Raw genomic sequence first — 17,645 nt, 5'->3', positions numbered from 1 at the left:
TTTACAAAAAGGCCAGTGATCCTTTTAAAAACTACATTGTACACTGCGCTAGTATTTTTAACTTTAAACGTTAATCAAGTTCATTTTTTTCCTGAAATAGAGACAATTATATATTGGTTATTAATTAATATAATGTTTTTTGGATACCCCCCCCCCCACCCCCACCTCCGACCTGGGGAGAGACGACTATATGTGCGGATCTAGAAATTTTCAAAGGGAAGAGGAGGGTTAATTCATTTAGCTCGGTGCTGTATTATATGGTTATAAATTGATGCTCTTATTTTAATTTAACGATTACGAGGAGAGTGGGCTGATCAAGATTTAGATTAATTTGTTCATCGGTTGACACATACACATGTACGTGCATGCATGCAACACTTTAACAATGTATATTTTTTCTATCAATACTTCCATTCTTCAACTTGTTATTTCTTCAAGATAAATCCAGCAAATTTAGATGATTACATTTTTTTAATCAAGCTTCTCTCTTTCTCTCTCTCTCTCTCTCTCTCTCTCTCTCTCTCTCTCTCTCTCTCTCTCTCTCTCTTAATATATATTATTTTTTTCTCGATGCCCAAATAATTATGAGCATTTGATAAACGATTAAACCAAATTATTACGTTGCATGAATGCAGTTAGCTCACATTTTGTCCAACAAGCATGAAGTTAAAACTTCATGTACATGTATACCATGGCCTTACCTCGAACAAAGCATACGATTATGAGGCGTCTTTTCTCTCTGTCAATGTCCTAGGTTAATAGCCAAAGAACAAGAGGATATAAAGCTATTAATACAGGAGGGGGGGGGGGCTTTTTTATTTTAACTATTGTTTATACGCAATAATCAGATTTACGGATTAAAAATTTTTAAATTGGTTTAACAAACTGATTCACAATCATTAAACTTTTAGAGATTCTTCAATTCAAAAATTAAAGAAAGAAAAAACAATACCAACTCGCTGCTAAATTACCGACTTCTTTAAAAATTACTACATATAAATTATTTGATTTCTCAATTAAATATCTCAATGTGTCTCATGCCATCTAAAAGTTCCTTCCATATTTAATAAGTCAAGTACATGACCCCCACCTCGATACTCATTTCGTCACAAAGTCATGTTTGTAGGGCATTGTGTTTTTAAAATCATATTTCAGTGCTCAGATCCATGCATCACAAAAGGGTCAAATGAATTTAGAACATGAAACGGTTGAACGTTTGCATTTATTAATTATTTACGGAAACATGATAATTAATACCGTGCCATGAAATAGCAGTTAGCTGCAGAGCAGTGTAAAGTGTTCCATTTCAATGAAATCGCGTGTTTAAGATACATTGTATATCCAATATCACAACTTTTTTTTAACGAAACGGCCATGACTGTTTAGTTTCAACGATAGTGTAAAAATTGTTTCATATATATAAATAACATAAAACTATTTTAAGAACTATTGTATATCATCAAATGAATAATATTTTATTGATAAAAGATCACTATCATCTTAATTAAGTTAAATTCAAATTTAGAAGCAAATTAGCAATATATGAAACTGAAACTCTTTGGCGGAGCTGTAAATGTATGTAAGAATCACGAGAGAAACTAGTGAAACTAGTCTGAATTTTAAAGTACTGGTACCACATGCACTTATATCTCGAGCGTTTGCAAGAGTATGCTAATATTTTTTCAGCATTCTAAACCTGACTTTCTTTAGGTTTATACCCCAAAAATTGCTCTATCCAAATAAGCACGAAACATGAAAGCATTGCAGAATACCTCAGTATCAACCTATTTCAGAATTTTAATTAAGAAATGGTCACAATTCTCTCTCTCTCTCTCTCTCTCTCTCTTTTTACAATTATTTGCAACACGCGAAATGTTGAATTGTATTTTTAGCATTTGGATGTCCATAGATGTATATGCTTAGAGTCATCAGGTGTAGTCTATTGTCTTATTTTAGGAATAAGGAATCAGTATCAGTCTTTGAGTATTATCAGGTGAAAGTTTTGGTTGGGGCGTGATCAAATCCAATAAAGTCTGAAGGGCTTTATGATAGATTTACGAATAGATTTGATTATACCCCCGCCGAAATTATCACCTTTTTATACTCAAGGAATGATTCCTTATTCCTTAAATTATACGTCATTTGAATTTATTGGACTGTAGAGTACAAAATCGATACACAGTATCATTACAGGCGAAGGCGCTGAAATTTTCATTCATGCGTAAATCAATCAATATAAAACTGAAACAGTGTGTAATAAATCTCCAATCCCTCTCATTATCCCCGATGAGGTTCTTTTAAAATCTTTAAAACAACCACAGTTGTTTAAATTTAAAAACAAGTATCTACATCTGAAGCATTTGATCATGAACCTTCTCACGACTACACTTTCTTCCGATCTGCATGCACTAATAATTTTTTTTTAGTTTGAAAGGGAAAGGGGATCCGAGGCCTATTTCAAAAATTAATTTTACAGTGAATTTTAATAAGTTTAATTTGTATTTCCAGGTGTTCCGCTCAATATCCGCACATAAATACTCCAACTAATTTCTCTTCCCGGTGGGAATTCTGAGAGAAAATCATCAAATCACAGTGAATTTAAACACATTCAAATGATTCAGCTTTTTTCTGGAAAAGATCGTTACAGAGTTATCCCGCTTGCAATATGAAATCTGTTTATCAACATTAAAATCTTAATACTCTCACCATTTTTTAAACACAAAGTTAAGAAGGTATGTAACACATCCCTATTATTAGGAGCTTTTGAAAGAATAAATAGAATTAATAAAAAAAACTAGCTTCTTGCAAAATATTATAAATTCTTTTACTGTAGATCTATTAAACTTTCAAAAATTAGTAGCGCAATAGCTTCAAGCATCCGCTACAGAATTACACGTCATGACCGAGAAATTTGTAAGGGCTTAAACAATACATCTCTCCAAAAAATATTAAATATATTTTAAGGTCAAATATTGTTATATAATGAAAGTGACGACTGTGTGCAGGAGTGATTTTCTTAAATCAGAGTGTCTTGTACATGTACATCTGTAAGCAGCAATAATTGTAACTACATTTGAATGACATAATTTATTTTCACATAATTATCAAATTTGATAACTACATGTACATTGTAATACATCTACATGTATCTTCCCCAAGCATGTGGAGGAATGAAAAAAAAAACCAACAAAATTTTACTATAAATAATTTTTGTGTTTTTAAAAGAGAGCTTGATGGTTATGGCCATTTTAAGACAATAACAATCTCCAGAAGGAAAGTCCTGTATGACGATTTAGGAACATATTCAAATTTTAAAGTTAATATTTGTGGAACTTTTCTTTACTAAATAACAGTTTATAGTAAAAAAAAATGATTTAAAAAAAACTAAGGTAGCTCAAACGACTAATTTGTTGACCACTAAACGTCCTTGAATTTATAGATTACGTACAAACTTCCGAATGCATTCTAAAACACACGATCCGCCACCGTTTTCTGAATATTATTCCGAGAGAGGGAAGCGCGATAACTCTTGTCTTTATTCAAGTTCTTGTTCAGGTTCTCATACATTTTCTCCGACTGCTGAACGAGGAGAGGGTTCAAGAATCCTACTGGGAGATAGGTCTCGCTCGGATCCTTAGTCTCTTCCATGTTTTCTACATAATCTTCCCAGTAATTTTCAGCATTGTTTATATACACCAGCTCTTTGCAAAATACTTCATGGCCAAAACATAAGAATCGTTGGTTCTCATTTCCTCTCGATTTGATTTTCTGCTTAGGCTGCCTGGATATGTCATTCGCCCATCTTTGAAGTCTGTTAATCATATCAGATAGCTTCCCCACTAGTTTTGTTTTTCTGTCTTGGTTGGGTCGGTCAAGAGAACTTCCGAATGGAGTTGATATAGAGCGGAGCAAATTCGGACTTGATATCTGTGGCGTAGTTGTTGTGATGTCAGCGGTCTCGATGTCACGCACGAATCCCAAAACAATGAATACAAACAGATTGTTGATTTTCATTGTAATTTTCTGTTTTAATAAGATCAAAGAAAATAAAAAATGCCATTTCACAAAAAGGGAATTTGACTGATAAGTGGAAATTATGATAACCATATCTACTTTTAAACCGCATACTTTAGAAAATGATACGTTTATTTCATTCACTTAAAATAGATTTATATTTTGCTTCTGAAGTTCTTACCTTTTTCGTTTTAAATGCCACCATCTAAACGTTAAAGAAAAAAAATTAGGTTAATATATAGACCATTTGTTTTTTCTTTAAACAAATAATCTTTGTACAAATAATTGATTGTGAAATAGTCTTTTAGATTTTTTTTCAAGGAAAACATATTGAGTTAAATTGACCGGAAATCATTTGATCTCAACAATCGCTAGGTCACTGAACCCTTATATAGATTAGGTAATTTCATTGTCAATCAGTATTTTATTAAATTGTATTCTAATGCAATATCAATGAACTTTATGATTAGACGTTTAGCTTTTAAGCTTAACTGATTGGTATATTGTAAGTTTTATTGAAATAGTATCGGGTGCTTTCGTAATATATTTAAGGTCGTTTTTCTGCTTGGCGACTCAAGAGGTCCCGATTGCCTCTCGGCCTAGATAACAGTGAATCTGTATGAAGAGACATATAATCAGGCACTGTCTTCACCAACTTCTCTTACCTAATTTTTCATGCATCCACAAGTTAGACCTTATTTTTTTGTACCTTTTTTTCAGGAATTTATAAAAAGAGTCTCAGAATTCTAGATATTAACCATAAGGTCTGACTTAAATCTTTAAAAAATGGTTTGTTTAGCTATAAACTCGTACTGTGTAAAGAAAAAAATGCCAAAATTCTTATCTTGAAAATTTTAACATGTTTCTACATGTATGAATCTATTGAAATATCGAGCTCTTCTTTTTCAAGGAGATAAATAATGTCTAAAAAATGACCACAGCCATTCAGCCCCCCTAAGACGCCAGTTAGATGATGCAAAAAAAGTTGGTGACAACAGGACTAGTTCTTGTGTGGTTGTCTATCTTTGGCTGTCCGCTGACAATTTGCATGTTTACTAAACTTGAAACGCACTTATGAAGTTTAACTTAGTTTACAGGGCATCGGATTTAAACTAAAAAAGGCTGAATTAACCATCAGATATTCCTTACTTTCTTACATATGATGTGTTTAGCTGGAAACTATCATTGTTTAGGGTTAGCTTTGAAATTTAAGTATTTTGCTTAACAGGCATACAGAGCTCTTTCTTTTTAAAGATACTAATAAAGCGTGAAAATTGCCGAAATCACCAATCCCTCTTGAAATATTGTATTGTGACATCCATAGCTAAAATGTTAAATATTTTTTTCTTATCGTTTAAGCAGGTTATGTATTTTTTTCTGCAATGATCGCCGCCTTCTCAACCCGTATGAATCATCGAAGAAAGCATTTTATTGTTTTAATTTACATCGTTCTTTTAACAAATTGATTGTAAAATGTAAAATCAACTTAATTGCTGTTAAATCAAATGTACATCAATAAGTTTGCTAAAAACAGCCAAATCATCTCCAATGGGAATTTGTGTGTGGCATCATGATTATTCCGTGCAGTCCGTGATTTTTCTTAGGTCGCAGTAAGTTACGACCAATCGATTAACTTAAAGGTGTGTGTAAATTTCAGTTTTGCTGTTTTTCTAGACCTATGAATTAACTATAAGTTCCCGTAAGAAATAGAGAGAATCATACTCGGTGGAAGTAAATATATAATGTATTACTATATAAATAGTGCCTGTTTGGGAGGGTAACAGTTGAAATTGACATCCCGAGAAAACCATTGTCAATCGACGCGAAGCGGAGGTAGACAATGGTTTTCGAGGGGTGTCAATTTCAACTGTTATCCTCCCAAACAGGCACTATTTATTTTGTTATACTGAATGTCTTTTTTAAAATTTTTAAGAAAATTTTACTGCTCTTATATAGGAATATCGTGAATTCTACAGCGAACCGTACGCGCATAATTTTCGCGCATGTAACATTTTTTAATGTTACCCGTTGCCAAGTGCGTTGCTAACGCTGAGGGTAATATAAAATATTATTAACTGCGTCTTAACCAATCAGATTTCAGTATTTGACATGAAAGTATAACAATAGTAATTGCTTTCGCTTAAAAATGTAAAGAAATAAAACTCAACAATGTAATAATTTATTCATACATCAAGTTTATGATATCTTATGAGCGCAGCTACGCTTAATCATCAAGCATTATTTTAAAAGAACATATTTGAACACATCATACAGAAATTCACGTTTATGATCAGTGCATACACGTATGATCGACCATTAGATCATACGATCGCTATTGGAGTTGGTTCAATAGGTTCATTCATGTCATCTTCTGGATCTTCCACTGCAACGCTGGTGACTCTTGGGATGGGCTCAAAAGGTCTGGTGTCGATTTCAGGGTTACGCCGATCGACAACAATAGGTAGCGTGGTCGGCATAATTTGACGCGTGTAGATTCGAACCCGGAACGGCCGCGTTAGTCGGCGTACGGGTATGAATCGAGTTACCCGTGGGGGCTGGATAATGAACTCCCTGGCCAATGCTGCTGAACGACGTCGTAAGAAATATCTTCTGACGGCGTCACGAATCAGAGCCCGCCTCATTGCTTGTTGGATCTCTATTGGACTGGGTGGGGGTACCTCAGGCGGGTTTTGGTCTTCATTCAAGATCACTTCTCTTGGAGGTTGTATAAATGTACTACCTCTGTCACCTGTATCAGTGCCGGCTGGTTCTTCTGACAAAATATCGTACTCATCCGGAGTATTAAGTGCGAGGTCCCTTCGGACCTCCATTAAAGCTTGCGCTATCTGTTCGTACTCCTGACGATTTTTTTCTAGTTTAATCAAAAGTTCACTTTCACGGACCTTGAGGGCCGCTACAATTTCTTCTCTTGTCGGAGAGGGCGGGTCTCTGACGATTTTAGTTTCGGTATTGTTGTCATCGGATTCTCCCGGCGAGTCTAAGATTGGCGACAAGTCTGTAACGTGGCCACCGGCGATAAAATTTTCGAGATTGACTTCAATAGTCTGCAAGAGAAGGATAAGCGAATGCAGTAGATATGATAAAAATACTGTATGCATATAATTTCTCGCTCTCGTGAATTTTCGTCCCATTTTGCTCGACTGCCTTAAAGATAACTTTTGAAAACGGAATTAATTCGAAGCAGTAAGTTGCAACTCTGTAACTAACTACAAATATGTTAGGGAGAGTTACAAGCTTGACACAAGTCTTTAAAACATCATATCGCAAAATTAGCCAGGAGTAAAATAAGTAGGTATACAGGTACCGTAGTCTGCCATGTAATGTGTGAACTTTAATAATTTTATATCTACACAGAAGGGGACACTGTGGAACAAAACACATCTTAGATCTTTTGATAACTATTTTTGTTTATGATTTTTAGTCGATAAGGTTTTGATAACAAAGTATATTATTTTATATTACTTGATATAATTACCTGTTCATCCCCCGTTTCCACATTTTTGATAGTTTTGGTCAGAGTTGGAGGTTTGCCTTCTTTGAACTTATTGGTGACGAACATGATGTCGTCATCAGTGATGCCATATTTCTCGATGACCTTCATGAACTCGTCCGTATAAAGGATCTGGACATCCCCGTGGCTGGTCTGTTTTGACGTCGGGCTGGTTGGGGTTGGAACTGGGTCCAAATCCTGGGAGAAAGCAAGCCCCCACAAGCATGTGGTTAAAAGAGGCAACAGAATGGCAGCCATTCTGGAAATAAAAATAAAAATATAGTTTCAAACTCCTCTTTGTTTAAAGTTCGCTCAAACTTAAACCAATTTATACATTGCTAGAAGAAAATATAGGAGAGACCTTGAAATTTCCACAACGATTCATTTACAACTTAAGGAAAATTATAGGCTTACCTACATACATAAATAAATGGTTAATTTTATTTAAAGCCTTATACATCAATAATAAAAAATAAGAAAACAAATAGGCTGTGGGAATTCAAAGTTGGAAGAAGTACATCAATCGTTGTTTTTTTTCCGCTCATAAAAATTTTGTTCATTTTCCTAAGTAAAAAGTTCCTTTGGAATTTTGAATGTAAAAAAAACCCCGAAACTTCAGGGGTTAAGTACATGTACATTGTCAACCGTAAAAAAGCCCAGTTAGGCAGTGGAAATTCAAAGTTAAAAGAATTACTTCCATCTTTGATTTTTCTGTGAATACGAATTTTGTTCACTTTCCCTTGTCGAGAGTCCTTTTTGGAATTTTGAATTTTGAAAATAAACAAAATCATTGGTGTTTAATACATTGTAAATCGTAAAAAAAAAAAATAAGGCATTTGATCATATGTTAATTAAAAGACATCAAAAGAAGAAAAAAACTTCATGTGATAGATGTAGTAGTAAAAAATATGTGCATAAATGAAAAGAGAAAAAGGACATTTACCTGATGGAAACCTTTCTATGTACATGCGCTATTTTGTTCCTGCAGGATCAATATATCTACTCCGTTCCCGATAATCAATTACTGTTCATCAATCGTTAATTGTTTCTGTTGCTATCCCGAGGTAATGTTAATCAAATTTCAAAATCTTTACACTCCTACAAACCGCTCTAACTTCAGCAATTTTAATGAGGATGACAGAAAAAGACAAAACTTCAACCACAACAAATGTCAATTGATATTATAAAGTACTGTGATGCTAATCAAATACCTTCACCAAGGCTGTACAAAACAATTTGACATTAGAAATGTTAATGTAAATGACAAAAAGGATTCAAACGTTTAAAAAAAAATCATTTACCGGTACATGTTATTGTATATGATTTGTATATTATCTGTATTTTATATGAAGCATCTGCAGTTTATGGCTAAACAATGCATATCGGAAAATTTAAGGTAGACCTGATGGAACGACCTCTATTTGTGGACCATCCAGCCTCCTTAAAAAAGGACGAAATCGTGTTCGAAGTATAATCTTGTATGATGTTAACATTAGATCAATATTGTGTTAGATGAATAGACTATAGGCATTAAGACGTACCCAGACATGTGTACATGTTGCAGTAAATTTGATGGTGAACGGGTGAAATTAATATTCTACTATATGATCAGATGATGTCCACACTTTTGTGACAAATCTTAACAATACGTAGTCCGATAAAATATTGAAAGCTTTAAAATATCTGAACAAGTCAAGTAAACTAAGCGCAATACGAGTATTCCAATAAAATACTGAAACATCGACGGCACAAAACGTACATGTAGTAATCTTTTTTGATTTCTTTTTTTTTCTTTATACCGATGTTATTTGATTAACAAACTGACCATAGGAAGATAGTAAATTGTCCTTTTTCTTGACTTGTTCCATTACAAGTATACTGTACTCATAGATATTTTCGCCCCGTGTAATTTTTGCCCTTCTTCACTTGCAAATAGTTTCGCCCCGCCTTGAATTTGCCCTGAAGTTGTGATGAAAAAAAAATAATTCAGATAATTACGCCCAGTCTTATCTTCGCCCGCTGACATCAAGTGCGAAAGGAGCAACAATAAAACGGGGGGGGGGGGGGGGGGGGGCATTCCCCTGCACTTATACTTCTACAAACATGTTAATCATATATGAACATGTACGAGTATATAATTAGCGAATATTTTTTTTTTTTTTTTTTTGAAATTCAAACTGATGCAGTGAAAACTTGAGTTGTAGGGACAATGATATAACTTTCTTTGTAGAAATTCAAATAAATAGTACATGTACGGGATCAACCTCTGCCTTAAACCGACTTGAAACATGCGCACCTGTTTATCTTTACATGTAATTTTCTCCAATTTACGTCTTTAGAAATTGGCAGCGTTCTCTATTAATCACGAACCTTAACAATATCTACATACGACATTTAAAATTTGGAATCTGGTGAACGATTTTCATGCTTTTAGAAAAGGGGTTTTAGTGCAATTTGTGCAGTTAGTTACATAAATTGTTTTTATTCAAGTGCAAACGTCGGTACGTGCCTACTGTAAATAAAGGCGGAGCATGACCCGTCATGTAGGGCCTATAAAAAAAAATTGTGTGTTTAGGGTAACACGGATGAAAAAATTAGGTAATGTAGGTAGGGATTTGTTTTAATTTTATCATATTTTTTTCTGCATGAATCCCAATGTTTGTTTGTGTCATATTTAAAAACATATTTTTTAATAGAAATAATATAAAATTCACAATCGGATAAAAAGACATTAAAAATGGTAGGATCGGGGCATTTTTGTAGATTAGGTCGGGTTACTCTAAACACACAACTTTTTTTTAGGCCTAGTTAAATCGACTAAATCCAATAATAAATGTGTTGATTGCTTGATTTATTGATGGTTTGCACAAACAAATATTCACGAACAGTAAGGAAGAATGTTTGGAATAAAATAATGGATTTGTTTATTTTTCACAAAGAAGAAGAAAAAGAAGAGAGAGAGAGAGAGAGAGAGAGAGAGAGAGAGAGAGAGAGAGAGAGAGAGAGAGAGAGAGAGAGAGAGAGAGAGAGAATCGTAGATTAATATTACAAGATCTGTAAGCACTATTCCCATGACTAAGACAACCACTACGTGAAAAATCTAACCAAAACAAATGACAATTGAATGCACAACATACAAGGTAAATCAATAGATCTTCAGGTCACCTGTCAGGTGAGACAAAGGTATTGTACGAATGACACACAGTAGGAGAGATGATGGATGGTAATCTATGTCAAGGCGTTCCGTCTGTCGGACCGAGATAGAAAGAAAAAAAGTTTTTCTCGAAACGTCTTATCTCTTTTTGTTTGTGAATAATTAGGGTTCTACATCATGTTGATTGAGCGAAGAGTACGAGAGAAAAAAATACTCTAATGAAATAGAACCTTTTGATGTATGGAAGTGATAATCCCAAAGGAATGGGAGTTTTGTGAGGATGAAAACCCCGTGGAAATCAGGCAATAAACAATCAGATGAAATTCAGCTTAAAATTTAATAGTAAAAAAACCGCTGAATTATTTTGAATAAATTAAGATTTTTCATAGTTTTCTTTATTAATTTTTGTTATTGAAATACGGTACGAAAATATCAAACGATGTTGAAATTCTGACATTAACTTTGCGTCTTACTAGGCATCATATTGTATACACAAACAAACAACCTATTGACTAAACAGAAACTTCATAGGATAAAAAAGCAGAAATTGCATCGAATCACAAAAGGAAGATTTCCATCACTTTACGTAAGAGTTTTTATTCTTTGGAAATAAAATTGTGATAATCTAAGCGTGTACTGTAGTCGATTATATTGACTCCTATACATTTTAATTACGTTGGATGAGTCAGATCCACCATGCAACAACTGCATGTACTTGTACATGTATAATATATACTAGAATAATTGTACATGTATTAATCCCATGTGATTTTCTTAAAATTGTACTTTAGAGAATAGATGTGCATACACGTATACGCTCTATCTTATGAAAAATGAAAATGCTAAAATGACTCATAAATTCTTACTTGTTTTCTTATTTATATTATAAAGAATACACCTTTAACTTTAACCTACATATGGACGGATTCATCATTTTAACAACTTAAGCTACTGTAACATCAAAGCTTCGGCGGCTCTTTGAATTGGAAAGGTTGAAATTTTAATGCCTAATTGCCTCTTATTTCACCAGTCTATGATTGATTAAGCAATTTAACTATTAAAAATGTATTTCAATTTTTATATATTTGCTCATCAATCATCGTACATATTATGTCGAGAGCTTTTGTTCATACAGGGGGTGCTCATTACACCAGACACTTTCGTTCCTAAATTAAACAAAGCATCCAGATTGATGACTTATTCGGATAAATTCATCACAAAGTCAAAATTTATTAGCTTCGCACTTGTCCGAATTCGATCAAATGGTGATCGAAGTTTTTGGATTTTCAGAATTTGGGAAACACACGGGTTAATCTAAATACAACGTAATCTGTTTTTGAGTGAATAATCTTGGTAATTTACTGTTTCATTTGAATTTAAAAATGATATTTATTTTGTTACTCAATATGCTATGAATTTTTATTTTTGGCTTTTATTATCATTTCGCACCGTTTCAAATAAGACTTCACAAGTATACCTGGAATTTGCTCTTCTTATCCAACATTTAAAGGTGACGGACACCTCATTACAATGCGGTATGCGAATTGTATGTATACATTCACTCTATCTCTCAAAAACGTCTGATTTTAGTATATACGTTTTATTAAAAGTACCAAAATAGTTGAATCATTGATAATTATTATATTTAACAAAGTGTAATCCTGGTAATGACCGGCATCATTTTTTCCTCATCTAAATCTAATGGACCATAATTTCTCCAGTGAACTCGTTTACATGCAATTAGGGATCCGGATATTTCATCCATGTTATGTAATCGTTTCAAATCGACCTACTTATTTGCTGGCAATGCAGCAATTGAGAACGACAACAACAGTTTAATAGAAGATTTACTTGTACAAATTTGAGTATCATATGTTTTTGGCATTAAATGTATCAGAATATAACGATACTAAGATGACGTTTACTATAGAGATACATCTTGTTATGGAATGTATTTCAAGTTTGTGAAAATTAAAGTTCATGTGCAATGAAGTTCGACAGATTCATGGGGTGTTTATGCATACATTGTATTTATGCAGTTGCCTTTAAGTTACCAAAAAAAACCCCGATAAAATGTATCACCACATTCTTCAAATTAGTGAAGAAAAAATCCCAAAACAAAACTAAGAACCAAAAATCCCAAAACAAAACTAAGAACCAAAAACCCCCTCAACATCCATCCACATGTACGTGTTATTGATTGAAAGGAAGTAGGGCCAAATAAAATGACTTCATTACTGAAATTATAATTGACAGAGAGGGAAATATAGATTTATGCTTTGTGTTGTGGCTGCTAATAGTTTGCAAAATCAGCGCGATTCTTCGGGCATGAATTATTCACCGTGCACTTGTATCTTAAATATAGAAAGCTTTATTAATAATACATATTCAAAAAAGTTTATACAAATAGATACATGCATTGATAATGTGAGGTACAATGCACTGTTCAATAAAATACATAGATAATTTATCATTGGAAATATACGAAGTTCAATATGACGTCCAATGAGATTAATTAAAACAAGTTTTGTTTTCCACACCGGTGATTTTACATAAATGTAGTCTATGTGAACATATCTTCATCATCTTTCCAAACATTGTTGCTTTCAGAGTCAATGTTTTTATATAAAAAAAATTCACCAGTTACATTAAAACGAGATAAATTAATATCTGAGCACCGTTCATTATGATAAAAAAAAACCATCGCTCTTCTAAGCTTTCCTACACAGCCAATCCATATTGTCTAAAAATCTGGTAGATTCTACGCTTTCTTTCCTGAAGTTGCCGATATTCGAGCAATAATCGCTGCTGTGTCTGGCTCGGTGTTAGCATGGATGAATCCCTTAGAAGCCGATTTCGAGCAGTGAAAGATTGAACAGGCTGTGATCGCAAGATACCACCTACAGGTTCATCTAAGACTGCTTCCTCTTCCTCTAACTGTGCTGGCACCATCGGAAGTATCAGAATATCTGGATCTTGACCCTGCGCAATTTGATTGTTACTTTGCGGGATGCTAGGACCTCCATTTTGGAAAGACCTTAAAATGGAATCGCTGAACTGTAGTTGTTCGTTTACGCCATTCAAAGAGTTAATATCACTGGGTTTTATGTCAGAGGTAGATGAGGACACTTTTTCTTGCTCTTCACGAAGTCTAAGTTTTAGCAGCGCGTTTCGATTGCGAAGCTCCTCCAATTGTTTTAGCCTCTGTTCTCCATTATCAACATCAGCTTGTGATGATAACGAGTTCTGTTCGAGTGTTTGCTGTGACTGAGCCGCTGCCGCAGTGGATTTGTCCCCTGACGTTTCTGATGCTGTTGTTTGGTTTGAGGTTATAACTCGAGACGAGTCTCTTCTGGCTGCTCCCCGGGCAGTTCCCTCTGCTGACCTGTAATCCTCCAGAATGCCTTGAACCTGAAGAAATATAGTTGTTGATATGGTTGGTTAAAACTTTAGAGATTATCAAAGATAAAACTTTACTTTAAGAGGAAAATGAAAGTAATTAGTGAATAAGCTGATAATGTTTATAAAAAGATAAGTCTTGGTACAGTAAAACTAATTTAGTACGAACACGGATATAGCAAATTTTCGGATATAGGGAAGTTTTTTTGAGTCCCCGGTACAATTTTTAAGAAATCTTTGCAAAATTATACGGTTATAACGAATTTACGAATATAGCGATCTGATTTTGAGTCCCGTAGAGGTGAATAATTATAACGAAATTTTACACTTTTATAACGAATTTGTTAACAGTTTTAAAAAAAGTTTGTACTAGCATTTAACATAATAAATTGAATGAATTTATTTTCGCATAATTTCTTCATTTTACAATTTGATTTTTAAAGATATCAAAAGAATGTATTTTCTCTCTAAGCCTCAATTAGCAAACAGTTGTCTGATTAAAGAAAACATGTGTATAATGAATTCGCTATAGTTACGAATTCGTTATATGGATATTACGGATATAACGAAGTAAATCCATTGGTCCCTTTGACTTCGCTATAACCGAGTTTTACCGTGATATATTTTGATCCATAACAGTTAAACTACTACATGTACAACTATAGTGGGAACAGTTAACGAAAATGAGGTTTTTTTTCAAAGTTGGATGGGGGTATCATCTTTATATTCAGAATACCGAAATCCATTATATGTCATGAAAACATTGGGCATTATCGATTTCTAAAAAATTAATTAATCCCTGAAACAATGTATAGGATGCGAGAGCCACCAGAATAGAAAAGCAAACAAACATATTGCTTATTATAAATGATTAAAATTAAGGAAATTGAATAGCAGTACTACGCTACCTTTATTAGTTGTGTCATCAGCGTTCGGTATAGCTGTCTGTTCTCTAGCATGCGCTGACGATAAACATATTCTGTCAGTTGTCGGGATTCAAAGTCCGCCGTAAGGTCGGTACTCTCGGCGTCCAGAATCAGCATCCCTCTCATCAGATGGCGCTTCTGTTCCTCGAGACTGTCAACGTCTCTGGAATCGAGTTTAGGAGCGTTGTCACTAGCAACCGATGACGTCAGTTTGTTAGCAGACGACTGTTTGGCTGCATCCCATTCCTTTGTGAAGCCTTGGAAGTCGAGTGTTATGGTCTGTTGTGTTAAAAGGAAATGAGTTTTATTCAAAATGTGAAATATCATTCCAATGTAGTTGTTGTCTGAAATTTCAATAGAGATTTTTTTGTAAACTATATCTGACATGTGAATATTTTTTTTTTTTTGGTTCTAGACAGTTGTGGATATTTAAAGACTGTATCCATTCTCCTTAGAGAAATGGCACTATATAAAGTGATAACTAAATTTTCAAGTTTCAAAGCTTAAATACATGGGTTTTTACTTTACCAAATGAAAGTTTTTAACTAAACAAATCACATTACACAAATTACGGATGATATGACGGTTAATCCGTTGACCACCCAGCTTCGTTAATATTCTTATTTAGAAAGTGAAAACTTTAACCATTTTTACAAATTAAAAAAATGTTTTTTGGGCAAAAAATGTTGTGATTTTCAATATCTATACCTATCTTACGTTAAAACTTCTTTCAATTTTTTTCAATTCCCATTAAAATTTCAGGTAAAGAAAGAGAAAAAAATGGCGTATTCAATTTTTACAAACAAGCACATCTTAAACAATTCTTTGTACAATCCCGTTTTATTTTTTACCTCCTGTAGATTAGTTTCAGGGTTAAGAATGCTTTTGGTAATGGTGGGTGCCTTTCCGCTCTCCATATAGTTTGTCAACATTTCGTTCATGTCTGCTTCCGTTATTTGAAACCGCTTCATGGCTTCTCTTAGCTTTTCGTTGTAGATAATCTGAAGCTGTGGTTTATCTGTGGTGGGCGGTTCGGCGGCGACATCTGCCGCCACAAGAAAAATGGCCGCATATCCCAGGAGAAATGCAGAGACGAGCAACAAGCGAGTCATTCTGAAATAAACGCATTGAGTTTTAAATATTTGTTTGGATTTCTTGGAATGAATTAGCCATTATCTTCAGATTATTTTTTTCCTTGGTAGAGAGTTTAGTTACATGAAGTATCCTATGCCATTTCGCTATATTTTAGCAAGAGAAATAATTTATTTGAAAGTGTCTATTCTGTGGATAGTTTTTGTGATAAGCACGTTTTATATCTACAATATATAATTCTTATGTTATTTTTCATCTTTGTTAATGGCAGTGATTCATTTATTATTTTCTTATTGAAGTTTATTTAAAATAAAAAAAAAACAAAAACAAAAAAACCCCAAAAAACCCGCAACCCTTTATGATTATTTTTCAAAACTAGTTGAATAGTTTTTATTTTCAAGCTTCATGTATTTAAATATCAATTATCAATTAAGATAAAAGAAAAACTACTTACGTGTACAAATGATAACAATTCCGAACCATACTCTGGCTTTTTAGAGTGATTTTTTCAAAACTATGAAATATATATAGACAGTTCACTTGAAATGCGTCAATCCATAGCGAATCGCATCATAAAAAACAATGTTTTATATGGCTTCCCTAGAAATTTTTTAAAGACAAATTAATTGAAGTACTGTGTTTCTATCTATTACAATTGAATGAAATCTCAATAAAAAGGATGCCTACCCTTTTATAGGTGTTATTATTAAATGGACGATAACAAATTTCCGTTTATATATATAAAAAAAAAAACACAATGGAATGAAACCGTCCATCGATCAAAATGCTGCATACTTAATTTTATCATCAATAATAATCAACAATTTGAACTTGACTTGAACAGGAAAGTAAACTAAAACCTGCTGCAAAGAAATTGATTAATGATTAGAATGATTTATTCCAGAGCGTCTAGGTAATTGTAAACTTTAACGTTTTCTGGTACGCCAGTTATTCAATGAAATTTGAAAAACCTCAAAAAATATAACGCTCCAAAATTTGTTTTCTATGTTTAGATCCATATGTTTATGCAAAACAATCCCGTGATTTTTTATCATACATATTTTGCATGCACATTGAAATTAGCTCTCTCTCTCTCTCTCTCTCTCTCTCTCTCTCTCTCTCTCTCTCTCTCTCTCTCTCTCTCTCTCTCTCTCTCTCTCTCTCTCTCTCTCTCTCTCTCTCTCTCTCTCTCTCTCTCATTCTCTCTCTCTCTCTCAACAAATTGCGGCTTACAAATTAGTTAAACAATAAAATGCTTTCTATAGAGATTCATGCAGGATATTTAGATGTTATAGAACACGTCAATGCTGTGACGTACTATTTATCGAAATAAACAGTAATATCACGTGTAATTTTAGAACTAGTTTCTTTTCCAAAACTGTCACTCAGCAGCCTAGTGCAGTAGGTTGGAGGGTACACAATGAATTTGCACGTCATGTGTTCGAATCCCGCCGGGGATATTAAAATTTTTACCTTTTCAAAATATTTTGAAACGTATTTTTTGGATAAACATTGTAAAATTTTAAAATTCTAAACCGGTGAAAGTATT

The 17,645-nt window shown here is 33.6% G+C and overlaps 2 protein-coding genes across 3 annotated transcripts; both read right to left on the bottom strand.

The window, feature by feature from the left end:
- Positions 1 to 6,179: 6,179 nt before the first annotated feature.
- LOC105348249 (uncharacterized) lies at positions 6,180 to 8,623 on the bottom strand. Of its 2 annotated transcripts, XM_011457622.4 has the most exons (3): positions 8,469 to 8,623; positions 7,511 to 7,784; positions 6,180 to 7,079 (listed from the first exon to the last, which is right to left on the bottom strand). In XM_011457622.4, exons 2-3 carry the CDS (start codon positions 7,781 to 7,783, stop codon positions 6,336 to 6,338), a joined length of 1,017 nt encoding a protein of 338 aa, XP_011455924.3. In that variant the 5' UTR covers position 7,784; positions 8,469 to 8,623; the 3' UTR covers positions 6,180 to 6,335. The 2 variants fall into 2 exon arrangements, with proteins under 2 accessions (XP_011455924.3, XP_019930530.3); XM_020074971.3 differs by lacking the exon at positions 8,469 to 8,623 and having other exon boundaries at positions 7,511 to 7,846.
- A 4,411-nt stretch (positions 8,624 to 13,034) lies between these two features.
- Positions 13,035 to 16,789, bottom strand: LOC105348159 (uncharacterized). Its single transcript, XM_011457517.4, has 4 exons — positions 16,551 to 16,789; positions 15,856 to 16,117; positions 14,987 to 15,283; positions 13,035 to 14,090 (listed from the first exon to the last, which is right to left on the bottom strand). The coding sequence occupies exons 1-4, from the start codon at positions 16,577 to 16,579 to the stop codon at positions 13,401 to 13,403; spliced, it is 1,278 nt and encodes a 425-aa protein (XP_011455819.3). The 5' UTR covers positions 16,580 to 16,789; the 3' UTR covers positions 13,035 to 13,400.
- Between the last annotated feature and the right edge of the window lie 856 nt (positions 16,790 to 17,645).

This window comes from Magallana gigas, chromosome 10 (assembly GCF_963853765.1).
Source record: "Magallana gigas chromosome 10, xbMagGiga1.1, whole genome shotgun sequence".
In the NCBI taxonomy this organism is placed as follows: domain Eukaryota; kingdom Metazoa; phylum Mollusca; class Bivalvia; order Ostreida; family Ostreidae; genus Magallana; species Magallana gigas.
Note: the sequence above shows the minus strand (reverse complement) of the source record. Positions and strands in the feature narration are given on the sequence as shown.

Coding starts and splice junctions, on each gene's coding strand:
- LOC105348249 (XM_011457622.4), bottom strand. CDS start 7,783: ATGGCTGCCATTCTGTTGCCTCTTTTAACCACATGCTTGTGGGGGCTT. Junction 7,080..7,510: donor TGGAAACGGGGGATGAACAG/GTAATTATATCA, acceptor CTTCTCTTGCAG/ACTATTGAAGTCAATCTCGA.
- LOC105348159 (XM_011457517.4), bottom strand. CDS start 16,579: ATGGTTCGGAATTGTTATCATTTGTACAC. Junction 15,284..15,855: donor CTGAAACTAATCTACAGGAG/GTAAAAAATAAA, acceptor TTAACACAACAG/ACCATAACACTCGACTTCCA. Junction 14,091..14,986: donor TGATGACACAACTAATAAAG/GTAGCGTAGTAC, acceptor ATATTTCTTCAG/GTTCAAGGCATTCTGGAGGA.